The sequence below is a fragment of the Hylobates moloch genome, unplaced genomic scaffold (assembly GCF_009828535.3).
Source record: "Hylobates moloch isolate HMO894 unplaced genomic scaffold, HMol_V3 SCAFFOLD_18, whole genome shotgun sequence".
Taxonomy (NCBI): Eukaryota; Metazoa; Chordata; class Mammalia; order Primates; family Hylobatidae; genus Hylobates; species Hylobates moloch.
In genome coordinates this window covers 68874675-68902197 of record NW_026652293.1, presented here as the reverse complement: position 1 = coordinate 68902197, position 27523 = coordinate 68874675, and the positions used below count along the sequence as shown (strand labels likewise).

The 27523-nt window shown below is 41.4% G+C and overlaps 1 protein-coding gene and 2 pseudogenes across 2 annotated transcripts in view; 2 read left to right on the top strand and 1 right to left on the bottom strand.

Moving 5' to 3' along the window:
* The first annotated feature begins 7368 nt into the window (after positions 1–7368).
* Positions 7369–8352, top strand: LOC116457923 (peptidyl-prolyl cis-trans isomerase FKBP3-like; annotated as a pseudogene).
* Positions 8353–12282: 3930 nt separating this feature from the next.
* The window catches only part of ERO1B (endoplasmic reticulum oxidoreductase 1 beta), a 66639-nt gene continuing 51398 nt past the window's right edge, over positions 12283–27523 (top strand). For both annotated transcript variants that reach the window (XM_058430381.1, XM_032137745.2), the window contains exons 1-2: positions 12283–12624; positions 24398–24517. In XM_058430381.1, the coding sequence (XP_058286364.1) occupies positions 12523–12624; positions 24398–24517 (222 nt within the window). In that variant the 5' untranslated portion in view covers positions 12283–12522. The remainder of the gene's footprint in view (positions 12625–24397; positions 24518–27523) is intronic.
* LOC116458183 (U2 spliceosomal RNA) lies at positions 26145–26324 on the bottom strand (annotated as a pseudogene).

Below are 27523 nucleotides of genomic sequence, written 5' to 3'. Positions count from 1 at the left end.
CCGACATGGCCTTCCTCATGTATAAAAGACCAGAACTCAATAGCTTTTTTACCTCAGCAAAGTTCACTGCTGAGAAAGAGCTGTATATTTCTTTCACCTGGAGTAGAGGGTGGTGGAATGCCTGATTCCAAGAATAATGAGAACATTATTCCCAAGTGGCATGGGCTGCCACCATTGATTATACCCCAATGACTACTGAATTCTGTTGTTAGAGTCCATACTAGCCACAGAGTGAAGATGGATGGGGACAAAGGTATGACAGCAATAGGCTTGAAGAACAAAATTCCCCAGAGGGGGCCCTTGTCCTGCTCTACACAGTGGAAGCTCCTTGGGAAATATTTGTGACTTGTTTGAGTTAATGTGTAAAAATAAACAAAATATTTTAAACTAATATTTTTAAATTTTAGGTAATTGTCAATTCTCACTTGAAAATCATGATAAATAATATGCATTTCCCAGAATTCATATATACAGATTAGAAGTTATTAAAAAGACTGAATCCTAGATATCAAAGGAGATATCAAATTATCAGAAGAAAACACCCTGCAGGTAAAGAGGCCACTATATGTTTAATATTAACATACAATATGATTTATATAATCTTGGTATTTAAAAAAACTTGTCTCCTTGTTTTTATTTTTCTCATCTTGATAAAATGGCCACTATTAAGGTTCTTATTAAGTTTTACTGCCAGCTGTGTAATGGACCTTGGTCTAGAAAAGAGCTAAGATTGAGGCACCAGCACCAGATGAGGCCGTGATATGGGGTCCACTGTCTTTCACCTTGTATCACTAGTTTCCACTTCAGCGATTTTTAATACTATTAATTTTATGACTTCTCCAAAAATTAAAACAGCAGCTAATGTGGATGTTTCCTCTGTATCAAGGAAGGCTCATGAGCTGTGGATCTAGTAGAACGAGACTAACATCTTCCATTTAAGGAAACTCAATAAAGCTCACTCTTGTCTCTGTCCTTTTTTGCCTCCTTATGGGCATTACTTAATAGCATTGGGTGCCTTCAGATTTAAAAATAGCTACTGGTCCTGTTTCTTATTTCGTAAATTCATAAAGCTATACCTAAATGGGCTGGGTGCGGTGGCTCGCACCTGTAATCCCAGCACTTTGGGAGGCCAAGGTGAGTGGATCATTTGAGGTCAGGAGTTCAAGACCAGCCTGGCCAACATGGTGAAACCCTGTCTTTACTAAAAATACAACAATTAGCCAAGTGTGGTGGCACCCTCCTGTAATCCCAGCTACTCGAGAGGCTGAGGCAGGAGAATCACTTGAACCCGGGATGCAGAGGTTGCAGTGAGCCAAGATTCTGCCATTGCACTCCAGCCTAGGTTACAGAGCCAGACTCCATCTCAAAACAAAACAAAACGAAAACCCCACAGGATATATAATACAAAGAGTTAACCCTAACATAAACTATGAACTTGATAATGATGTGTCAATGCTGCTTAATTGATTGTAACAAATGTACCCCGGAGGTGGTGATGTTGACCGTAGCGAGGCAGTGTGCACAGGGCACGGTTATAGGGGAACTCTCTGTACTTTCCACTTAACTTTGCTAGGAGACTAAAACTGCTCTAAAAGATAAAGTCCATTTTTAAAAAATGACTACACAAAGCTTTCAGATATAAACATATGGCTTCGAATAAGCACACCTTCTGATTTTCAAAAATGTTTTTTTCCATTATTAAAAGTCTTAGAGCCTTTTTTTGATAAATTAGTAAATTTTATGTATGGTGATTTCAAAAGTACAATGAAGTCATTTGGTAGGAAAACCTCTTTGGTAAGTTATTTTGTATGGTGAAGAATCACTCTAATGTGGTGATATGATAAATCCAGAGATCCTTTCAAAAAGCACTACCAGGAGGCGGGGTGCGGTGGCTCACGCCTGTAATCCCAGCACTTTGGGAGGCCGAGGCAGGCGGATCACGAGGTCAGGAGATCGAGACCATCCTGGCTAACACGGTGAAACCCCGTCTCTACAGGGGATTGCAGTGAGAAAAGGTCTACTGCACTTACCTGAGTGACAGATCCCACTCAAAAAAAAAAAAAAAAAAAAAGGAACATCAGACTTTTTAAAACATCATTAAAACAGTATCTGGGCCGGGTGTGGTGGTTCATGCCTGTAATCCCAGCACTTTGGAAGGCTGAGGTGGGTGGATCACGAGGTCAGGAGTTCAAGAGCAGCCTGGCCAAGATGGTGAAACCGCATCTCTACTAAAAACACAAAAATTAGCTGGGCATGGTGGTGGGAACCTGTAATCCCAGCTACTTGGGAGGCTGAGGCAGAGAATTGCTTGAACCCGGGAGGCGGAGGTTGCAGTGAACTGAGATTGCACCAATGCACTCCAGCCTGGGCAGCAAAGTGAGACTGTCTCAAACAAACAAACAAACAAACAAACGACCAAAAAAACAGTATCTGAAAATTGGGGAGAAGATACTCCCAAATAATTATAATCTCTGAAATAATTGGGCATTTTCTCTCTGTTTTCTGATTGTTTTATAACTTGGTGGCAATGCAGACTGGTGAAAATATTCCTAAGAAATAGCGAGATGATTTCATTGGATAACAGAATAGAAAGCAAATCCCTGGAATCACGGGAAAAAGGAGACACATAAAATGGCCTTTTTCATTCTTGGGGACTAGAACGATTCTGTCACGTAAGTTTACTACGGTGGCTCATCCTGCTCCTGTGGGTGACTGTGGATAATCACAAACAAGAATTCCAGTGGGATTCCAACCTTGAGAAGTATTAGGTAAGAGGCACTTTTAATGCCTTGCAGATTATATGATAAGCTTGTCTTTTCCAGAAAAAGAGCACAGCATGCTTAAATACAATTCTATATGCAAGGCCATCCTGCTCAAGTAGAAGAAAAAGATCCTTGAAGAATGTGTATCTCTGAGAGATCATCAAAAGTCCCTAAATGGAACAATGGAAATTAAATAGAATAAAACCGGCAAGCAGGTGATTCTGTTAAGGCCAAGTGGAATCCAAATCTGAGTCCAGATGTGGGCAAGTGAGAGAGGATAACACACAGGAGGTCGGGATCTTACCTCACTGAGGCTGCACAATAAAAACCAGACTCTCAGCTGGGCGAGGTGGCTCATGCCTGTAATCCCAGTACTTTGGGAGGCCGAGGCGGGGGGATCATGCGGTCGAGAGATAAAGAGCATCCTGGCCAACATGGTGAAACCCTGTCCCTACTAAAAATACAAAAATTAGCTGGGCATGGTGGTGCGTGCCTGTAATCCCAGCTACTTGGGAGGCTGAGGCAAGAGAATCGCTTGAACCTCAGAGGTGGAGGTTGCAGTGAGCTGAGATCGCACCACTGCACTCCAGCCTGGTGACAGAGCGAGACTCCATCTCAAACAACAACAACAACAAAACCAGACTCTCCTGGCAGCTGGGTGGGGAAGGGGGACAGTAAGGCAATGGTGGCAGAAAAGCAGCAGCAGCACAAGGCACGGATGATGCATCTGACTGCAATCCATATACATACTCAACTGAACTCACGAAAAAGCAGCTGAATGTAGAGAAACTAAACTTATTGAGGCTCCCAATGACTTGGGGTACAGACCAACAGGAGGGAAGAACTTAGTACTAGCATAGAATACCCACTGACCACCATGTCCAGCTGGACTGTGCAGTCAGCCTTTTCCTATTTGCTGTCACCATCTCTATGACCTTGGTCCTTTCTACTTCCTGTGATGTTCGTGGTATTAGCTGTCACTGTGATTTACCCTGGACCCTATGTGGAATGGAGTGGATAAGGAGAGTGGGTAGAAGTCAAGTGGTCCCAATGTGCCTTACAATACTGTGGTTATGCGAAGGCTTTTTTTTTTTTTTTTGCATTATAGAAGTTATGTGGGGGGTGGAAATTGGTAGAATTATGTTTCTAGTTTTTCCAATTATTTAGATTCCTTGTCACATCATATATTAACTTCTAGCATAGTATCATGTTTGTTATAGAAAAGGTTTTATCCAAACTATATCACCATGTCAAATAGAATTAATTCTAACTGATTCAAGTTTATCAGCTTTAATGCTCTTAAGTGAAAATACTTGAGAATGACACAGCTGAGTAAATATTAAAGAAAAACAAGGAATACTTAAGGTAGCATAACTAATAACAAGCCGCAGGCCAGACAAGTTATTTGATTTTAACAACTTTTAATCCCTATTAATTGTCAAAAGACAAGGCAAAGAAATCCCCTCAGTAAAATTCAGAAATCTAATCACCACGCCAAAATTCCCCTATAACTATGTCACAGATGGAAATCCAGTTTTAAGAAACTGGCAAGGTCAGTTGTTAATACACCAGTACTATCTACAAACACAGTTGTTTAAACACAACAGATTGCCATTACACAGCAGGTTCATTAGTCACAATTCAGCTTGCTATTAGGAGAGAAAATTACTGGTGTTTTTAGTTTCCATCCCATTACCTTGACTTTTATTTAGAGCCATTCATCAACAATTTCCTCCTTCATTAGAAGTCGCAAGTTAACCAAGCCATACAGTCATCAAAGAAACACAATACATTTGATGATATCTTGAAAATGTAAATGCTTAGTGCAATTTTGTTAATTCACAACGTTTCTTAAGCATTACAGCAGTCTATTCAAGATAATTCTCAAGCCTTTGCTTCAGAATCCATTAGCTATAGACATTTCAAGTACTGCTTGAGGCAAACTCCTGCAGTAATGGTTTCTAGCAATGGGCCTCCACCAGTCTGAGGAGTCTGTTACTCCCTCAGTCTTTTTCCTAGCCCCCAAATGCACCTCTGTTGTAAAAAAACTGTAATCCTTTGCTTTAATGGAAGACTGTCGGTTTCATTTTACTGCATTCTCCAGGAATATTCCTTTCTAACAAAGCCACTTCCCAGCCCTCCACAGGAAATGTTCAAGGGCCCCCACATTCAGGATCGGTTCTGAGATATTATCTCCTAAGATAAATTGAGATAGTAAACAATATCCAGTCAATGAACAAGTGTTTACTGACTATTGTTCTTAGGAATAGTAGCCACTAAAGAGAATATGGTACAAATAGAGTCTACTAAAACTTTGCACTCTAGATGGGCTATAATACACATACACAGTACACAGAAAAGCTAACTGTAATACAGAGTGGCAGATTGTTAGTGCTAGGTGAATACCGTGTGTAGGAACTGCCGTAGGACTCCATTGATTCACTCTGGACTACAGAGATGAGATGATTAGCCATCCTTCCACAGAAAAGGGGAATACGGAGCGGGAAGAAGGGAAGGGAAGCATAGAAATAAGGAGATGAGGGGAATCATTTTTATTTGAGAGTAAAACAGAGTCCATCTGTAATAAATGTAAATCTGTTTTTGTTTTATTTTTTCTGTTCTTCTGGCTTCTCAACATCAATCTGTTTTTGTACACGGTGCCAGTGTGACTACATTTCCAATACAAATAAGGTTAATCTTGATCGAAACACTTTTTGAAACGGCTTCTTTGTCTGGGGTAAATACCCAGGATTCGTCGTCGTGTGCCAGGAAGATTTAGGACAGGAACACACATGAGTTTAGGAGCAGAGGCTTAATAGGCAAAAGAAAGAGAAAGGAGAGTAGCTCTCTAGTGAGACAGAGGTTTCTTCAAGGAAAAACTGGTGGGTGGTGGAGTGTGCTGGATTTTATAGTTTGGCTTGAGGAGGCGGTGTCTGATTTACATAAGGCCCACAGACTGGACGGATCAGGTGTGACATTTACATAGCGGGCGGGGAAGGCTGGCTACCCCACCCTAATCTTATTATGCAAATGGACTTTTCACTTGACCAGGCCATCTTGCCTGCTCCTTTCTGACAAAGAAAAGGGAAGATGGGGCCGCTAATTTGAAGATGTCTAGTCCCAGGTGGCTTTTTTCCTACCGGTATTCACCCCTGCAAGCTTCCAGCTTGATTATCTATGTCTGCAGCTCGATTTTGCAGGCTGCTCTTTGTTAGAAAATGATTTGGGGGCTGCTTTTCATTAAAAAGGAAAACCTTACTGAGGACTCCCATACTCTCACTATCTGCCTAAGTAGTTTCTTCTTCACTCCGCTGTCATTTTGACACTATCCATTTGAAAAGGTGAAGCACACTGAGGTCATCCATGGTTGAGTCTGTTTGGCTTCATTTAGAATCACAGGAAATACAGTCATGGCTGGTCAAGCTTGTCCAACCCGCCTTCTTCTGTCATTGTTTTGTTTAGTTTAGTTTTAGGCTTTCGGCGGCCTGAAGCCACGGTTTTCAGTTTCTGTCTCTAGTGATAAGCAGAAAAAAAGGGATGAGGAAGGCGCTCGTTAAAAGAAAAACTTCAGCCGAACTAAATTTAAAAGAGTTTGAGCAATGAACGATTTGTGAATTGGGCAGCCCCCAGAATCACAGCAGATTCAGAGAGACTCCCGTGCTGCCACGTGGTGGAAGATTTACGGACAGCAAAAGGAAAGTGACCTACAGGAAATGGAAGTGAGGTACAGAAACAACTGGATTGGTTACAGCTTGGCGTTTGCCTTATTTTAACACGGTTCAAACAGTTGGCTACATTTATTTGGCCAAAACTTAGTGACTGGCACAGGTGTGGGCCACTGTTGGTTTATACCTCCAGTTGTTATAGTTTATGATGTATAGAAATACCTTTTTTTTTTTATTTTTTATTTTTGGAGACAGAGTCTGGCTCTGTCCCCCAGGCTGGAGTGCAGTGGCACCATCTTGGCTCACTGCAAGCTCCGCCTCCCGGGTTCACGCCATTCTCCTGCCTCAGCCTCCCGAGTGGCTGGGACTACAGGCGCCCGCCACCACGCCCGGCTAATTTTTTTGTATTTTTAGTAGAGACGGGGTTTCACTATGTTGGCCAGGATGGTCTCGAACTCCTTTAGGCTGAAATTAAATATGTAAGGAAGCCGCTTGAGGCTAAACTTAATAGGCTTTAGTGGCTTAACCAGAAACAACAACTAAGAACCCATGACTGTATTCTCTCTCTCCGACACCCCTGCGACCCACTGTCATAATTGATCTTGGCCAAGTCAATTATATATTATTATTGCTTACAATGAAGGAATTGCACTGATTGACATAGCTAGCCCTGATCCATCTCAGATTAGGAAATATAAGAGGCTCATAAATTCTTCCATTCAAAAAATGTGGTCAGTTTTTGTGTAAGTCACTTCCAGGTAACTAGGTTCATCTAACCTCGGTGGTGATAGTAAATCATAAATTACATAAGCTACAATAGGCATGCTGTTGCCATTTCTGGTCAGCCAGTGTCCTGACGTGTGCTTTTTGGTGTGCCACAATCAAGACATCTGTGGGAACTATGGCTGGCTGGCTCAGTGAGGCACAGGCAGCAGGGGAAGATGGCAGTGGCTGTTCCACTGCAGGCATGATCCCTGGAGCAGCTGCGCAGTAAGAACCTGCCTAAGAGGGACTTTATCAAGTTTCTGCAGGACCACAATTCAGATTCATTTCTTGCAGAACATAAATTATTAGGAAACATTAAAAATGCGGGCAAGACAGCTAACAAGGACCATTTGGTTACAGCCTATAACCATCTTTTTGAAACTGAGTGTTTCAAGGGTATCAATACTGTAAGTGTTTGCAAGTGAAAAATGTGAAGCTTAATGAAGATACACCCAAATAAACCCAAAGTCTGGAGAGACTCTGGCTGAGGGTCCATCAAAATATGCAAAATCTGTTCTAAAAACCCAAGATAAGGCCACGCGCATTTGCTTATGCCTGTAATCCCAGCACTTTGGGAGGCTGAGGCAGGCGGATCACCTGAGGTCAGGAGTTCAAGACCAGCCTGACCAACAGAGAAACCCTGTCTCTACTAAAAATACAAAATTTACCGAGCAAGGTAGCACATGCCTGTAATCCCAGCTACTCGGGAGGCTGAGGCAGGAGAATCACTTGAACTCGGGAGGCAGAGGTTGTGGTGAGCTGAGATCGCGCCATTGCACTCCAGCCTGGGCAACAAAAAGCGAAACTCCAACTCCAAAAAAAAAAAGGAGATGACCAGCAGTGAATAACGTCTCTCCTTTTTGGGAGATGGGGAGATGTTGTTCACGGCTGGTATACAGGAACACTACAAGATGGGACTGTTTTTGATACTAACAGTCAAACAAGTTCAAAAGAGAAAAACACCAAGTCTTTCAGTTTTAAGGTCACAGTAGGCAAAGTTATCACAGGATGGGATGAAGCACTGTTGACTGGGTAAAGGAGAAAAGACTCGATTGAACAGTGAAGCAGAATGGGCTTATGGAAAGAAAGGGCAGCCTGATGCCAAAATTCCACTAAATACAAAGTTCGTTTCTGAAGTGGAATTAGTGGATACTGATTGAAATAGCAGTGCTTCAGCTCTAAGGATATCAGCAACAGTGATAAAATTTGGCCTTCAAGAAACTTATGTAACTAACTAGAGCTTGTTACTATTGGAAGGGAAGAGTCACCTGGAAAATTCAGAGTTAAAACTTGTTTGAGGTGGGTGGATCACAAGGTCAGGAATTTGACGCCAGCCTCGCCAGCATGGTGAAACCCCATCTCTACTAAAAATACAACAAATTAGCTGGGCATGGTGGCGCGCGCTTATAATCCCAGCTACTCTGGAGGCTGAGGCAGGAGAATCGCTTGAACCCAGGAGGTGGAGGTTGCAGTTAGCCAAGATCGCGCCATTGCACTCCAGCCTGGGTGACAGGGCAAGACTCCGTCTCGAGAAAAAAAACTTGTTTAACCCGATCCTAACTTTTCAGAAATGTAATCCCTTATAAATCCCTGAAGTCCAAAATGTTTTACACTACAACTGTGTAAAATACTGGTCAAGGAGAACTTTTTCCTTTTACCTCATGTTGTAAACTAAATGGCTGAATAAAAATATATCCACTTGCAGGGGACGTGGAAAGACATCTGTGATAATTTAATGAATGTGTGAATACAAGCTGAGGTAAAGGAAGTGAATTCGAATGGAGTACTCAATAAAAACTCAGCATCCTGAAGGAGACATCTGTTGCCTTTGTCTGACCAGCATCCCTTTCCCCTCTATTAAAAATAGAAAGTTGTTTGAGGCCAGCCTGGCCAACATGGTGAAACCCCATCTCTTCTAAAAATACAAAAATTAGCCAGGTGTGGTGACGCACTTTTGTAATCCCAGCTAATCCAGCCTGGGCGACAGAGTGAAACTCCGTTTCAAAAAAAAAAAAAAAAAAGGAAGAAAAGAAAAAGAAAGTAGTAGTCTGTGCAACTACCTCTGGCTCATTTCTTGTGGTCTGTAGGACTGTGAATCAAGGTGCTCACATTCTACCTGCAAGCTAACCTCCAGAAAGAATGTGAATTTTGATAGGAGGGACAGAAGACTAAAAGCGATGGGAATTGATAAGTATAATGGCAATGCCCTAGAAGAGACTGTTCAATCATGAGTTGTACTCTAATTTAGAGTCCCTGAATTCTGTCCTGATGGACTTACCTTTCTAGAGGTTTGTGGGTGAAATCTGCCTCAGTACTGTAAGCAATTTGACATTTTTTTCATTTGCTATTTCAAAAAAAATTAGAGCTAGAGCTGATTTTTGTGGCGTGCAATCAAAGGGGTTTAGTGTATGCACTTTCTTCCTGTTTCAACTTCTAACCACAGCCTTAGGAATGGGAAGGTTCTAACTGAACATCATCTGCAGGAAGCATGGGTGATAGCACATCCCCAGGGCCTCTCACTATGCTGGTTTCGGTGTAGCTGATTTTAGGGAAAGCAGAGGTAAATCAGCCAGAATGAGAGAACAAAGAGGAGGGCTGCCTGTTCACAAAGGAACAACCCCGTCATACCACTCTTAACAGTGAACACTAAAACAGATCATGACAGACACCACTCTAAGTGAGTCTTGGTATGCCCATATCTCATGACAAACACCTGCTATTTCCAATTTCATTCACCAAGAAAAATCTCATTTGTCCCTGGAAGTTATGTGTAAGGCTTCTGAGCTGAAAACAAAAGCAAACAGGGAGGTTTGTTGCTGTGACTTTCTGGATTAGGTAACTAAGGACAAAAGCCATCTGACCCCTGTCTGCATTAAAGTTCCCTGTCCACTTTGTCTCTCTCTCTCTTTTTCTTTTTTTCACTCCACCCCCGAACCCACTTTCTTCCTTTGTTCTTTAATAACAAATATTTCAAGCCTCTGGAAAGCCATGAATTCTGCCTTTGATATCCAGGTACTAGAGATTCCTTAAAGAACCCGAGATTTTATAATAGGAAAATTTATAACCCACAATTTAAAAAAAGAAGTTTTGCATAACAAAATTCCAGGAAGTATGTGTTATTGACAACCTCAAATACAGCACAGACATGGAATCTTTTAAAAAGTCTACCAAACTTGATAAAAAGTTTCTCTTATCAAAAGCACACTTATATGAAGGGAAGAAGGCAGTGAGCACATAGGAAGTATAGGTTTGGAAGAGAAAAGGAGACATGGAAGAATAGCTGGAAAAATCAAGCAACAATTTTTTTTTTTTTTTTTGAGACAGAGTTTCGCTCTTGTTGCCCAGGCTGGAGTGCAATGGCGTGATCTCAGCTCACCGCAACCTCCGCCTCCCAAGTTCAAGCGATTCTCCTGTCTCAGCCTCCCAAGTAGCTGAGATTACAGGCATGTGCTACCTTGCCCGGCTAATTTTGTATTTTTAGTAGAGACAGGGTTTCTCCATGTTGGTCAGGCTGGTCTCGAACTCCCAACCTTAGGTGATCTGCTCGCCTCAGCCTCCCAAAGTGCTGGGATTACAGGTGTGACCGACCATGCCCAGCCAATTTTTTTTTGCTTTTAAGCTAGGGAAGATCTGGACAGTTTGGAGGCAGAAGGGAAAGAGTTGCTGGAGAGGAAAAGGACAGGCAGGGCTGGCTTCATGGGCACGTGACCTATGCAGTCAGCCACCCCAGGACCCTGCATTTGGTTTAATGCTCTGCTGGTTCTGAAAGGTATAAACCACTATGTGGTAGGCTGATTAATGACCCTCTATTTACAAATCCTCATCCTAATCTCTGGAACCCGTGAATACGTTATCCTACATGGCAAAAGGGACTTTGCAGATGTGATTAAGGATTTTGCGATAGGATGGTCTGTAACCAATGTAATCACAAAGGTCCTTATACAAGAGAGACAGAAGAGTTAGGGTCACAAGAGAAGGCATGTGACGAGGGAAGCAGAGAGAGTGAAGGAGATGTGACCATAATGTGAGGTCATGAGGTAAGGAATGCAGGTGGCCTCTGGAAGCTGGAAAAGGTAAGGAAACACATTGTCCCAGAGAGCCTCCAAAAGGAACACAGCCCTACAGGTCCATTTTGGACTCCTGATCTCCAGTACTATAAAGTAATGCATTTCTTTTGTTGTATGCAACTAAATGTGTGATAGTTTCTTACAGCATCAATGAGAAACTAATACATGCTACATAAACACAAGGGACATGGATTGTTTTGTAGAAATCAAAGACATTAATAAAAACTAATAGCAGTTACCATTTATTCAGTGCTTCCTAGGTGCTAGGCACTATACTCAGCTCTTTGTGTATCTAATCTTATGTAGCCGTAGAACAAGACATGAGGTGGGAATTAAGGCCCAATAACTAGCTAGAATGTTTTAGAGTTGGGATCTGCGCCCAATCTATGTCACTCTTAAGTTTTTTTGTTTTACCCCATCCCCATATTTCATCATAAGCCTTTGGGTTTGTCTTCATTCTTTAGCATGCGTTATACTCGCACGTGTCAACCTAGGAGTTGGGCTGGGGCGGGGCAGGAGATGACATCCACATCTAGGGTGCATGAAATTAAAAAAGAGCCGAAGCCACCTCTACAAGTCACAGGTAGCTTACATAGGCACCCACAGCAGATGTGAGGCTACAGAAAAATGAATGAGACAGAGAATACGCTTCAGACCGAAAGTCAAAGATCCCGCACCGTTCGTTCCTAACTCGCCCGCGTACTGGGTGAATCCTGGAGCCTGGCGGCTGCGAGGACTCCGGGAGCGACAGCAGGGACCGACCCAGAGAGGTCCTCAGCCTGGTTTCCCGGAGAAGAGGTCGCCCCGCTTTCCCCGCCCGCACCTCCCGGTGTTTTGGAGGCCCGCGTGGTCCCGCCTCATTGGCTGCCGTGGAGCCCGAGGCCTCGGGGAGGCGGGGCGGCCTTCGTATTTGTAGTTTCGAGTCCTCCTGTTCAGCGGCTCCGCCTTCCTGCCGCGGCGCCTAGGCGACCGCCCAGGACCACAACTCCCACAAGGCCCCGCGCTCGGGGGGCGTGGCCGAGGAGCCAAGCGAGCCGGGGGCGGGGCCGCCTGGGAGATGAAGTGGGGGCGCTCGCCTTTCCTGCCTCACTCGCAGCTGTCGGGTGTTAGGGGAAGAGTCGCCTACCTCCGGACCGGAGTGCAGACCTCTGACCCTGGAGTCGCTTGGCCGCTGGGAACCGTTCTCTTGGGTTGTCGCCTGGGCCGCCCGCCGTTCCCCGGCCCCGAGGGGCCCAGCTGGCCGCGGCGTGGGGAGAGGTCAGCATGAGCCAAGGGGTCCGCCGGGCAGGCGCTGGGCAGGGGGCAGCGGCCGCGGTGCAGCTGCTGGTCACCCTGAGCTTCCTCCGGAGCGTCGTCGAGGCGCAGGTAAGCCCGAGTGATGGCGGGCCGGGAACCCCCGGCCGAACACCCGCGGCCACTACACACGGGCCGCGGCTGTGACGCGGGGAGGGCCGGGCCTGGCCGGGCCAGAAAAGAGGTGATTTCTGGAGAGCAGAAAACCCGGGGAGCAGAGACCTGACCGTCCAGTGCGGGAAACATCTGCGAACCGCCCGCAGGGTAGGGGGACGGCGACACTCCGGGTAATGGCAGTCAAAAGAGGAAGATGGTGACGGTCCCCCCGAGCTGTTTTCGTTTTTTCCTCTCGGATGTTTTAAGCGGCTGGGAGTGTGGCGGGAGATGGGACGGGCATGAACCACCTCGGCTGTCTTGAGAAGGGAGCGAGGGCCCAGAGAAACGGTGACGTCCTTCCCTTCAGGAGTTAGCGAGGGAGGGAGACTGAGAGTAGGGGGCACTCCCCGCAGACCCCCGAGGCCCCGCCAGGCGCAGGGGATTGGGAGGGGACAAGACTTCGCTTGAACTGTCGGACTAGAGCTTTCTGGGCTTTTACCCTTCCTCGAGCACCTTCCCTTGCTCAAGATTGCTTTATTTTTACCCAGCTGAGCTGTGTCTGCCAAGTGGCATCGCCAGGTAAGTCCCAATACGAGACTGGGGGGGGTATGAGTCTGGCGTTGTGGCTCGTGGATGGAGGCTCTGGCTCTGGCAGTCGTGAGGTGCTGGCTGGTTGTTGATGTGAAGTGATGATTGCAAGTGTTCTCAGTGTGCTAGAAATCTGAGGCTTAGCTGACCAGATCCTTTCGCCTTCAGAGAGGTGTTTGCTTCTATTCAGTAGAATTTGAATTGATTGCCAGGTGCTGCTGCCTGTTGTCTGCACCTGCTGCAAGGTGGCAGCACTGCTAAGGGCCAAAAAAATAAAACGAAGGTCTCAGGTGGCCTGATAATGAGGGGCGATGTCATTTGAAGCAATTAGTGCTCATCTAAGAAAAATTGAAGGTGACTATGAGTGTAACCGTGAAAACATATTTTTCTGAGTTGAGTCACTTTATTTCATGGTTTTATGGTGCCCTGCACTAAATCCCAGAGTGCCTGAATAGTCCGTTTGTGTCTGTGTTTGAACCATAAAAATAAAAGGGGCAAACTTTTGGTATTGGGGAACATGTTAAAATGCAGATTCTCTGGCCCTACCTCCAGATGTATTGATTGGATCTGGAATGTGGCCCAGATATCAGCATTTTAAACAAACATCGCAAGTACAGTAACTGTAGCAAAGTTATCTTTTGACTACCTCTTGACCTTACTTGGAAAACACCGAGATAGAATAGATAGTGGTAATCTGGGCAGACTTACGAAAGTAAATTTTCCAAATTGTCTTTGGCAAAATTATTTTCTAGTCACTAGTTGAGTGTTTCTGAGTGAAATTTACAATTAGATATTTTTCTGAAGTGAGATTTCCCATTTTCTCTTTTTATATAGCACATATTTATGCTTATCTGTCTAGAAACTTCATTTTAGATTTTTTCATTTACCACTAATTATGTGTAATTAATGTTTTATAATTTCATCTGTATTTTTAAAATCCTCGTGTAGAGATGGGGACTTACTATGTTGTTAGGCTGATCTTCAACTCCTGGCCTCCAGCGATCCTCTTACTTTGGCGTCCCAGGTGCTGGGATTACAGGTGTGAGCCACTGTACCTGGCCTGCCCCTGTACTTTTAATTCCATTATGTCCAAATGAATATAAATATAGTTCGACAGTTAAAGATTTGTGGGTATTTGAAGTAGCATTGTGCCAAACAGTCTTCCGAGTGAATATATTTGTTTTTTGTTGCCAGCAGTACTTTCTTTCTTTCTTTTTTTTTTTTTTTTAATTGAGATAGTGTCTCACTCTGTTGGCCAGGCTGGAGTGCAATGGCATGTGTTGGCTCACTGCAACCTCTGCCTCACGGGTTCAAGCAATTCTCTCTGCCTCAGCTTCCCAAGTAGCTGGGATTACAGGTGCTTGCCACCGCGCCTGGCCAATTTTTGTGTGTGTGTGTTTCTTTTGTTTGTTTGTTTGTTTTTTTAAGTAGAGCCAGGGTTTTGCCATGTTGGCCAGGCTGGTCTTGAACTCCTGACCTAAGGTGATCCGCCTACCTCGGCCTCCCAAAGTGCTGGGATTACAGGCGTGAGCCACTGTGCCCAGGCCGCCAGCAGTACTTTCTACTGTGCTGTTTTTTGTTTTGTTTTTTTTGAGACGGAGTCTTGCTCTGTGTCACCCAGACTGGAGTGCGGTGGCACCACCTTGGCTCACTGCAGCCTCCACCTCCTGGGTTCAAGTGATTCTTCTGTCTCAGCCTCCCGAGTAACTGGGACTACAGGTGTGTGCCACCATACCCGGCTAATTTTGTATTTTTTATTAGAGATGGAGTTTCACCATGTTGGCCAGGCTGGTCTCGAACTCCTGACCTCAGGTAATCCACCCGCCTTGGCCTCCCAAAGTGCTGGGATTACAGGCGTGAGCCACTGTGCCTGGCCTGATCATCTTTTAGATAGTACTTTAATCTATAACATGGTTACACATACATTATCTCATTTTATTTGATACATCTCTCCGAAGTGGGACCATTGAGGTAATTGAAGTTCAAAGAACTTAAATGTCTTAATTGAGTGAGTGACTTTACAGTGGAGCCCTAATGTGGAACCCTTTCTGGTCTATACAGTATGTTGGTATTTTCAGTTCTCTCTAGTATAGAAAAGGAGAAGGAAAATAGGAAAATCATAAAGTGGAATTCAGCCAGTTCTTTGACTTCATCCATATAATAAATTGGTAGAAAACTGATAAAAGGAAGAATTAGAATTTTTGAAAACTACCTCTGTTCACAAGAAATCAAAGTCATTTAAGGAGATACATATTTTTAATGTTATCTCCTTCCAAAATAAAAGCAGAAAAAATATTTTTGAGCACACAAAATGATACGCGTTTGTATATCTCATGCCCCATTATTGTATAAATGAAATGTAAATATACTTTGGTAAAGCACTGGAAACTAAAGGCATAGTGCATACAAGTGATATAACAATCTTCCTTTAAAAAGTAATTTCAATTAGATATATATGTTTTTCTAAATGCATTTCTGAGGTGGCATAAAATTGAGGAATACACAGAGCCCCTCAATATATGAAAAGCCAGAAACTTAGAACTCAAATAGTGCTATACCAGTCCATTACTCTGAGGGCTACTCCTAAACCCTAAAGATCTTGAGCTACTTTAACAGTTGGCATGGAGTGGAGTGGGCAAGAAATAACCCTGTGTCTGCCCAGTGAGAGGAAACTAATAGGAGGCTCCACCATAATTCATTTCTCATTTACCCTTATACTGAGGATGTAATTGTTTGAAGTCCAGGCTCCAAACAGCTACATCCTCAATATAAGGGTAAATGAGAAATGAAACCCATTCTAAGTAAGGGGAATAAAAGAAACTTGCTGGGAGAAGCAGGGAAGAAACTTTGAGAATTTGTAACCATGAGGCAGTCCTCACACAGGTTTGCAAGCCAAATATTCTGGAAAGATTCGTAGCAGTCTCAAATTTGTATGCCCTGGGTTACCAATAAAAGCAAATATCCATCACCTCTGGAGGCATTTGTTTTCAACTCAAACCTTGAAAAATTATTGAAGATAAAGTGCCAAGGAGAATAAACAGCTAGCAGTAAAATATCACAAAACACACAAGGAAACAGGGCACCATGAATCAGATATTAGACACAGACAACAGAAACAAACACATAATGACCTTAGGTTCTGAAATTATCAGATAGATAATTTAATATCACTATGTTTAATGTGTTCAAATAAAAAGAAACGAAGTATAAAAGGGAAAAAAGATTTTAAAGAGTGGCCAAAAAGATTTTAATAATAATGAATTAGAAGTTCTAGAACTGAAATTTAAAACTCAATGGATGGATTGAATAGCTGATCATATCCAGCTGAAGAAATGATTATTGAATTAGACAACCATTTCATGTCTTTTTTCTTTCTCCTTAATCCTCCATCACCTTTTTATCTATCCTTACTCTCAGTTCATACCTTATTAAAATTGGAGCAATCAGAAGAGAAATTCCATAGAGTAACCCACATCTATCCATTTACTAGTCTCTGTACCCACATATTTTGACTTCCTGTTGGTTACCATTGATGAACTGTGTGCTTTTATCAAAGGCAGTCCCTTCACTTGTATGTTAGGTCTCATTCCTTCTTTCCCACTCACGGACATGGCTCCAGTAATCTTCTCTTTCTTTCCTGGATCATCAGTTTTTCCTTCTCAAATGGAATTTTACTGTCATCATGTATTAGTCCATTCTTTTTTTTTTTTTTTTCCCCTGGAGTAGAGTCTCGCTCTGTCACCCAGGCTGGAGAGCAATGGCTCAATCTCAGCTCACTGCAACCTCTGTCTCCCAGGCTCAAGCCGTTCTTATGCCTCAGCCTCCCAAATAGCTGGGATTACAAGCTCCTGCCACGATGCCCAGCTAATTTTTGTATTTTTAGTAGAGATGGGGTTTTGCCATGTTGGCCAGGCTGGTCTCAAATTCCTGACCTCAAGTGATCTGCCTGCCTTGGCCTCCCAAAGTGCTGGGATTACAGGCATGAGCCACTGTGCCTGGCTTAGTCCATTCTTGTATTGCTATGAAGAACTACCTGAGACTGGGTAATTTTTAAAGAAAAGAGATTTGACTCACAGCTGTACAGGAAGCATGGCTGGGGAGGCCTCAGGAAACTTACAATCGGGGAAGTGCTGCACACTTTTAAACAACCAGATCTCTTGAGAACTCACTATCAGGAGAACAGCAAGGGGGAAGTCCGCCCCCATGATTCAAACACCTCCCACCAGGCCGCTCCCCAACACTGGGGGTTATAATCTGACATGAGATTTGGGTGAAGAGATAAAGCCAGACTATACGTCATAAAACACGCTGCTAATTCTACTGTTTTAAAGTTATCTTTTGATCCACATATTCCTTCTGCCTTTGCCTATTTTTTCTGTTCCCTCTAGAAAATTCAAGAGTTAGATTTAATTTATTCTTCCTATGCTGGTTCTTCTATTTTTCAGCCCATTCTAATCAGACTTTTGCTCCTACCACACCTCTGAAACTGCTCTTGGCAAGGTCACCAATGTCCTCCTTGTTGCTAAGGCTAATGGTTTGTTCTTAAACCTCAGCTTTACCTATTGGCGGCATTTTTTCACAACTAATCACTCACTCCTTAAAATAATTTTTATTCTGACATCCTGGATACTCAACTTTTCTGATTGTCTTCCTGTCTAGTGGACCAGTCTGTCAGCATTCTTTCTTTGTTCTTCCCCTGCCCTTGACCGCTAATCATTTGAACCTCAGGGTTCAAATCTTGTACTCTTTCTTCTCTTTATAGTCATCTCTTCTGGTCTCTTAGCTTTAAATACCAAATGTACAGTGGACTCTCAGTATTAGTCTCCAAGACTAGGATTCTCAGCCTTAGATCTATGTATCCAACATCTTTTTCAACATCTCCACTTGGATGATTAATAAATATTGCAAACTTGATATAGAAACCACATTTCTGATCTTTTCCCCCAAATCTAATTTTTCCACAGTCTTCCCCCCATTATACGTAAGCTCCAGCCAAATTGGCCTCCCTGTTGTTCTTAAACATGGCAGATACATTCTTGCCTGAAAGCCTTTGTACTGTTTCTTCTACCTAGCACACGCTTTTCTCGTGTATTCGTATGATTCACTCTGTTAGATTTCTGCTAAAGTGTCACTTTATCTGACATGTCTCTTGTCTTAAATGTCCCTGGCCATACAAATATAAAAGAGAAACCTTCTATCCTCACCAAATTCCTGTCACCCTTTGCTTAAAACTCCCCATTGGCTTCCTGTCTCACATGGTGTCATCCGAAAATATATTTGGTCTTTATGTCTGATTCCTGACATAGAGCCCTTTAAAACCCTTGGATTTTCTTGTGTCATAGGCGTGCCTTTTGTTACTCATAATGAGCCCCTTTCAATCACACTCATGTTTATAGTAATGAAATGACTTAAGACAGGGACCCTACATAGCCTCAGGATTGGGGGCTGGTCACCACAAAGACCCAAGTGATTAGAAAGTTGAAACTTTTAGCCCCACCAATCTGCAGGAAGGGGAGAGGTGGGTGCTGGAGATTTAGCTCTGTACACACTTGATCTTAGCCAAAAGGCCGAGAAGCGATAGCTCTGTAAGAACTCTTGAACAACTAGGTTTGATGAGCTTCTGGTTTGGGGGAATACATTAAGTTATTGGGAGGGTGGCATGTTGAGAGAGGGCACGGAGGCTCTGCACATCCCTCTGCCTTAGTAGCTTGCCCAATGCATCTCTCCCATTTGGTTGTTACTGAGTTGTATCCTTTATAATTGGTAACTGTAAGTAAAGTGTCTTTCTGAGTTCTGTAAGCCATTCTTGCAAATTATCAAACCTGCAGTGGAAGTGCTAGGAACCCCTAATTGACAGCCAGTCAGAAGGACAAGTGGCTCAGGACCTGAGATTTGTATCAGGAGTGGGGCCATCTTGTGGGACTCAGCCCTTAATTTGTGGGTCTGCACTGATGGTGGATAGTGTCAGAATTGAATTGTTGGACACCACCCAGTTGGTCTCAGAGTTGGAGAATTGGTTGGTGTGAGAAAATAACTCAGATTCAGTAAAAGCTAAAATCTTAATAGTGGTCTAATTCTCCTTCTTGCCTATTGCATAGTCCTCCTTATTCCTCAAAAACACTGGGCAAGCTTACTGCATTAGGATCTCTGCAGTCACTCCCAGTGCCTGGAATGCTGCCCCCCAGATACCTGCGTGTCTTGCTCCTTGCCAAAATTTCATGACACCTTCTGTAACTGTCCTATTTTAAATGGTTAGCAGCCCCAGTTCTGCAGTCTGTTTCCAGTCCCTAGTTTTCTTCTATATCACTTTATTACCTTCTGACATTCTGTACTTTGTTCATTCATTTTGCACCCCCTTTTCCCTATGAGAATGTAAACTCCTTGAGGGCAGAGATTTTTGTCGGTTTTTTTTTTCTCCTAATTTTATATCCCCAGCACTTAAAGCAGTGCAAATCTTATGTTGGGCCTCAGTAAATAGGCTGAATTAATGAATAAGTGAATGGAAGATAGATGTAAATAAATTATTCAGAATGAAATCTAAAGAGACAATGGGATAATAAATATTAAAGAGAACTTAAGATACCTGGAGAATAGAGTGAGAATGTCTAATATGTCTAATTGGAGTTCTAAAAGAATATAATAGAATAGGGAAGAAGCAGTATTGATTTCTGCAGATGAGTATGAAGAAGATAACCTAACAGAAAAGTGAATCAAAGATATAAATAGACATTTTACACAAGAAGAAATATAAATGTGTCGTAAAACATATCAACATTGTACCTTATTAGTGCAAATAAGAAAAAAGATAACCTTTCATGCTAACTAGATTGGCAAAAATTAAAACATAGATTAATATTAAATATTGGTGAGGATATGGGCTGGCACAGTGGCTCACACCTGTAATCCCAGCACTTTGGGAGGCCAAGGCAGGCGGATTACTGGAGACCAGGAGTTTGAGACCAGCCTGGCCAACATGGTGAAACCCTGTCTCTACTAAAAATACAAAAATTAGCTGGGCATGGTGGCATGTGCCTGTAGTCCCAGCTACTCGGGAGGCTGAGTCACGAGAATCACTTGAACCCGGGAGGCGGAGGTTTCAGTGAGCCAAGATTGTGACCCTGCACTCTTGCTTGGGTGACAGAGTGAGACTCTGTCTCAAAAAAAAAAAATTCACGAGGATATGGCTCAACAGTAACTCCCATTCATTGTTGGGGGGCTGGTAAATTGGTACAACTGTTTTGGAAATCATTTTGCCATTTCCTGAAAAAGCTGAACATATACTTTCAGCGGCTCCATTCCTAAGCATATAACCTGGAGAAACTCTTTTTTTTTTTTTTTCTTTTGAGACAAGGTCTGGCTCTTTTCCCCAAGCTGGAGTGCAGTGGTGTGATTTTGGCTCACTGCAGCCTCGACCCCCTGGGTTCAGGTGATCCTCCCACCTCAGCCTCTTGAGTAGTAGCTGGGACTACAGATGCTCACCACCAGACCTGGCTAATTTTTGTACTTTTGTAGAGACAGGGTTTTGCCATGTTGCCCAGGCTGGACTCAGTTCTCCTGTGTCCACCTCCCAAAGTGCTAAGATTACAGGTGTGAGTCATTGTGCCTGGCCCAACCTGGAGAAACTCTTGCATGTGTTTTTACACCAGGATATGTGTCCAGAAACATTTGTGTAGCAATGTTCTTTAGCCAAATCTGAAAACAATCTAAATATGGATTGTGGTAATTTTCTATTGCTGTTGTGACAAATTGCCACAAATTTAATGACTTAAAAACAACATAAATTTATTATGCTGTAATTCTGGGGGCCAGAATTCTGAAAATGGGATTTACAGGGTTAAAATCAAGATGTCAGCAAGGTTGCATTTCTTTCTGGAGGCTCCTTTTCAAGCTTCTAGATATTGTCATGATTTTTGGCTTATGACCTCTTTATTCCTTCATCTTCAGAGCCAGCAGTATAGCATCTTCTAGTCTCTCTCTGACTCTGACACTCCCACCTTCCTCTCTCATAAAGAACTTTGTAACTACACTCATCTCACCTGAATAATCCAGTATACTCTTTCTACCTCAAGATCCTTAAATTAATCACATTTTGAAGTCCCCTTTGCCATGCAAAAATAATATATTTACTTATTTCAGGAATTAGGGACATCTTGGGGGTGGGGCATTCTGTCTACCGTATGCATCAAGAGTAGAATGGATAAATTATGATATTCTAATAAAATGTAACACTTGCAACAGGGAAAATGAATGAGGTACTACAAACCTCATCATCATAGATGCCGTAATAAAGTGTTAGCAAAAGAGGCACATCACAGAAAAATTCACACATTAGATTCCATTAATATTAAAGTTCAAAAATGGGGGGAAAACCTCAAGCATATTGTTCAGGGATGCATTACCAGAAAAGGAAAAATTGATAATAAAAACAAGATTTATTTCTACCTTTAGGGAGAGGGAGGTAGATGTAATTAAAGAGGAGCTTAAAGGATACTGGCAGTATTTATTTTTATTTTTTATTTTTTTCCTAAGATTCAGGGGGTACATGTGCAGGTTTCTTACATGGGTATAGGGAATTTTTCAGCTCTTGTCCCCCTCTCTCCTCACCTTTTGGGGTCCCCAGTGTTGTTTCCTTCCTTATGTTCACATATACTCAGTGTTAGCTCCCACTTACAAGTGAGAACATGCAGTATTTGATTTTCTGCTTTTGTATTAATTCACTTAGGATAATGGCCTCCAGCTGCATCCATGTTGCTGCAAAGGACATGATTTCATTTTTTTTAAATGGCTACTTAGTATTCCGTGGTGTACATGGACCACATTTTCTTTATTCCATCCACCGTTGATGGGCACTTGACTATGTGATGATTGCATGACTTCACTACTGTGAATAGTGCCGTGATAAACGTTCAATGCAGGTGTCTTTTTGACATAATGATTTCCTTTGGGTAGATAGATGCCCGGTAGTGGGATTGCTGGGTCAAATGATGGTTCTACTTTTAGTTCTTTGATAAATCTCCATATTGTTTTTCATAGGTGTTGAACTAATTTACATTCCCCCTAACAGTATATAAGCATTCCCTTTTTTCCACATCCTTGCCAACATCTGTTTTTTTGTTTTACTTTTTAATATGATACTGGCAGTATTTAAAAAGCTTTTGGTGATACACAGGTTTCTGTCTCAGTAGTCTTTTAAAGGTTACAAATATGTACATGGCAACTTTGTTAACCCATCCCCTACCACAATTAAAATGTTTTAAAGAAGTAAAATATGGTGCTTTATAAACTAAAAGTCAACAATTTAAGAAAAATTTATAAGAAAGAACAAAAAAACTCAAGCATATTGTTTAGGGATGCATTACCAGAAAAGGAAAAATTGATAACACAACAAAAACAAGATTCATTTCTACCTTTAGGGAGAGGGAGGTAGATGTAATTAAAGAGGAGCTTAAAGGATACTGGCAGTATTTATTTTGTTATTTAATTATATATATAAAGAACAATCACTGGATAAAATATTTTTAAAACCTAGAGAGCTTTTTGGTTTGTATTTTTTTCCTATTTAGGGGCTAGCATTTGAAGTCTTTACAGACATATTTCAGACTGGCTGGGGAGGAAGGAAAAAATAGAACTCGCAGTCTTGTAAGTAGTAAGTGAGAGCAATGGAATGAAATTTGGGAGTTAGTGACAGGATCCTAGTGAGTCGGACAGCAAAGTAAATGTAACTCTAGAGCCAAAATTCTTGATAATGATCACTTATCTCAAGATAATATAGCCCTGACTCTGTTGAAGGGAGTCTGGGGACACATTTATACTCCTAGGGAGAGAGAATGAGAATGAAACAGCTTGCAAGGACTGGTTTCCAATTTCTGATCATTACTTGCATATATTCCTCCTATGGACCATATAAATAACCTTTAACAGGCTGAGACCCATTTTTTGTTTTTTGAAAATTTTAGTTGTAAGTTCATATGAGGTTGCAAGAAATAACACAGAAATCTCATATACTCTTTATCTATTTATCCCAATGGTAACATCCTGTAAACATGTAGTACAGTGTTATAATTGGGACATTGACAGTGATAGAATCTACTGATCTTGTTCAGATTCTCCCAGTTTTACTTGTTTTGTTTGTGTGTGTATGTATTAGTTCCATATAATTTTATCACATACATAGGTTCATGTATTCACCATCACAGTCAAAATACTGAACAGTTTTGTCACCACGAATATTCCTTCTGTTGCCCTTTTATAACCACACTGTTTCCTTCCTACCCTACCTACCCCACCGTCCATCCGCTACCCTAGTCCCTAATCCCTGGCAACAAATATGCTTTCCATTTCTAAAATTTTTTCATTTAAAAAGTGTTCTGTAAATGGAATCATATAGTGTGTAACCTTTTGGCTTGGCTTTTTCATTCAGGATAATTCCTGGAAGATAAATCCAGGTTGTGCATATCAGTCAATAAGTTCCATTTTTAACTTAGCCGAAGATTGTTTTATGGAATTTTGGGACTCTAAATTCACTTTGAAAATACCAATTTCTCTTCTTGGATTAGCAAATAATCTTTGAATAGTGGTTAAGATCATGATTTTAAAGTCTGATAGATTGGGCATAAGTTTCATTTCTACTTTGGAAAAATTACGATAAGGCTGCTAAATCTTAATTTCCTTATATATAATATGAAGATTATAATACCTCATTCATGGAATACTTTTAAAGAGGAAATGAGATAATGTAAAGCTGTTTATACTGTGCCTATCATGTAAGTGTTCCATAAATGGCCACCTGAAGGAAAGATAAAAGACATGGGTTATTACAGCAATATTATTACAGTCTATAACTTCTAGGTTAGTTTGGGAAGATATTGCTTTGGTATCCCAGTGGCCACTTGGATTTCATATATGTTTAAGTAGAGGAAGGAGAATTCAATATTCTCCAAGTGCTAAAGAAAAATGTTCTTCCAAATGGGTATAGCTGATCTTTCTATTGTTTTTTATTTCATTGACCACAGTAAAAAGTAAGTTGACTGTTTTAATGTTGTATCTTAATCAGCAAGTACTGGCTAACTTGAATGAACAAATTACATTTTTATATAATAGTGTAGATTTGTTAAGGTTGAAACATCAGTAGTTTACATATTTTAAATTATATAAATTCTAGGTCACTGGAGTTCTGGATGATTGCTTGTGTGATATTGACAGCATTGATAACTTCAATACCTACAAAATCTTCCCCAAAATAAAAAAATTGCAAGAGAGAGACTATTTTCGCTATTACAAGGTAAGGTTGTAATTTTTTATTCTGTTGATATCAAAGGTTTATATGTGACCTTTATGATCCTTTTGAAAGCCCATTTCAGTTCCTCTCAGCATCCTGTGTATATCTTTCATCATTGAATTTATTATGTATCGTAGTGAAAACCTATTGATCTTTTTAAACAGTACAAATCTTAGCCCCCTTCCTTTGTATGGGGAGTTCCTCATTTTTCAGTTTTGGTTTTTAGGCAGAGACTACTCTCTCTACAGAAGCTGAAAATGCCACAGACTTATTTTGTCAGCCTCTCTTATAACATAGTTCTGCCATCTGGACACACCTACTCAGCCTTTGAGTTCTGCTGATGGCAGTGTGCTAGCATTGTTAGCAGTGGAAAGGACCACAGCAGCATCTTTGTTGGACCTCTTTCTGAGAGGGCCGGCAAAACAGGCTGAGGCTTCAAGTAGACCACTACCGATAGTAATGTTCCAGAATTGGTTCTTAAATCTAGTAATAGTCTACTCTAGACCTTTACAAAATAACTGGTGATAGTTTAAAGGCAGCAGCAATCTTTAAATATAGCAGTAAGGCAATATTCAAAAGAACAGTGTTTTAAATTTTAGAACAACATTTTATTTTATTTTTTATTATTCTTACTATTTTTGAGATGAGGTCTTGCTCTGTCACCCAGGCTGGAGTGCAGTGGCACAATCTCAGCTCACTGCAACCTCTGCCTTCTCGCTTCAGGCGATTCTTCTGCCTCAGCCTTCTGAGTAGCTGGGATTACAGGCACCCGCCACCATACCCGACTAGTTTTTGTATTTTTAGTAGAGACGGGGTTTCGCCATATTGGCCAGGCTGGTCTCAAACTCCTGACCTCAGGTGATCCACCTGCCTCGGCCTCCCAAAGTGCTGGGATTACAGGTGTGAGGCACTGTGCCTGGCCTAAATATATATATATTTTATTATTTAATAATATAGGTATGTTTTTGTTTTTGCTTTTTTTAGAGACGGGGTCTTGCCATGTTCGTCCAGGCTGATCTCGAATTCCTGGCCTCAAGTGATATCTCTCTCTCTCTCTCTCTCTCTCTCTCTCTCTATATATATATATATATATATATGTATATTTGTTTCCTAGGCTTAAGTCAGCTAAATTAAATTTTGTTTTTTTTTTAGACGGAGTCTCGCTCTGTCGCCCAGGCTGGAGTGCAGTAGTGTGATCTCAGCTCACTGCAACCTCTGCCTCCCGGGTTCAAGCAATTCTCCTGCCTCAGCCTCCCGAGTAGCTGGGATTACAGGCGCCCACCACCACGCCTGGCTAATTTTTGTATTTTTAGTAGAGACGAGGTTTCACCATGTTGGCTAGGCTGGTCAAATTAAATATTTTTGAGGATTAAAAAAAGCTAGTATCTTGTGCAGAAAGATAACAAATAAGAGAATTAAAGATTTGGGAACACATCTCTCTTATCAGCACCAGGAATATCCAAAAAAGGTGATGTATGTTTCTCCTCTGTAAAAAATAATTTAGGAAAGCATATTTATTTCAAAGAGTAATCTATACCTAAATAAACTATTGAGTGTCTGTTACTCTAGGCATTTTACATATGAATAAGACATGTGCTTTTTTTTTTTTTTTTTTTTTTTTTTTTTCCCGGAGGGGTGCACCGTTCCAGGAAGTACTGCAATACCAGGTCGATGTGAGGAGTGGATGGAGCAGGCTCCTATTCCATCTCCCTACTCCAAAAATCCATTTAATATATTGTTCTCAGATAGAGGACATATCAGGTATTAACAGATACTTCACTTGATCTTAGCCAAAAGGCCGGGAAGCGATTGGAGAGACAGGTGCTTCTTTAAATTCCCACCACTAAATCTATAAATCTAAGTGCATTTGTAGCTGCTTTCTCTTGTTTCTTTTCTACCATAACATTGAACTATATGAAATATTTACTTTTATATTTCAAAAATGGTTGAACATGCCAGTTTCATATGGCTCAATGTAATACAATGGGGGAAGTGTTTCTTGTATCAAAAACCATCTCTTCACAAGAGGTCCAGTTCACATCTCTACATAATGTTAAGTCCCTCACTCTTTCACTCCTTCACTTTGGGTTTATATCTTCTGTTTCTCTATCCCTAGCAGGCTTGGTCAGTAGAAGTACTCAAATATTTGAATGTTTGAATGAATATCTCATTTAATCTTGACACAAAAATTTTCTCAATATTAGTCACATTTTCCAAATGAAGAAGTAATACTTTAGGTATTCCAGGTAGGGTATTTTTGTTGGCTAACAAACAAAACAGAAGTTTTATTAAGAAAAGATATGAAGTAGCTAACAAAATTGAAAGACAAGCTGAGGAAGCATACTTCAGAAAAGATAAAACTAAAGCTGGAACTAATGACCAAAATTTTCTTTAAGGAACCACTGGGATTTTGTATCAAATTAACTATTTTCCCATATTTTCCAAACTTTATGCAAGAGTTGTATTTCTGTCCAGGTAGGGTCATATGACCCCTTGGACCAAAAGAAGGAAGGACACTTTGATTAACAGTCCCATTTGCATGAGTAAAAGTGGAGTCATTGTTTCCCAAAGGGAAATTAGGGACTGTTACAAAAGAAGGAATAATGGAAGTTAGATAGGCAAAAGTGACAGTGTGGCTCTTGGCTACTCAACAGTCTCATTCTTCCTCTTACACATGCAGTTTAAAAATGTTCTGATCAACACAGTGAAATTATTCCATATGAAACCAAAACATGCTCATACCCTCTCACAGAGGAGGCTTAGTGCCATGATCTAGTTAATGCATTCAGCTCTAACTCTAGGATATTTGGGTGATACCTACTCCTCTTTTTGTTCTGTCAGCCTATAAAAGAAATAAAAAGGAATATACTCTACTCAATATACTCTACCTACAACAGTGGCAAAAGAAAGGAAAGCTTTAAAAAGAAAAGGCTAAGAGAAGAGGTTAATTTATTATTATTTTTTTAATTTTAATTTTTTTTTTGAGACAGAGTCTTGCTCTGTTGCCCA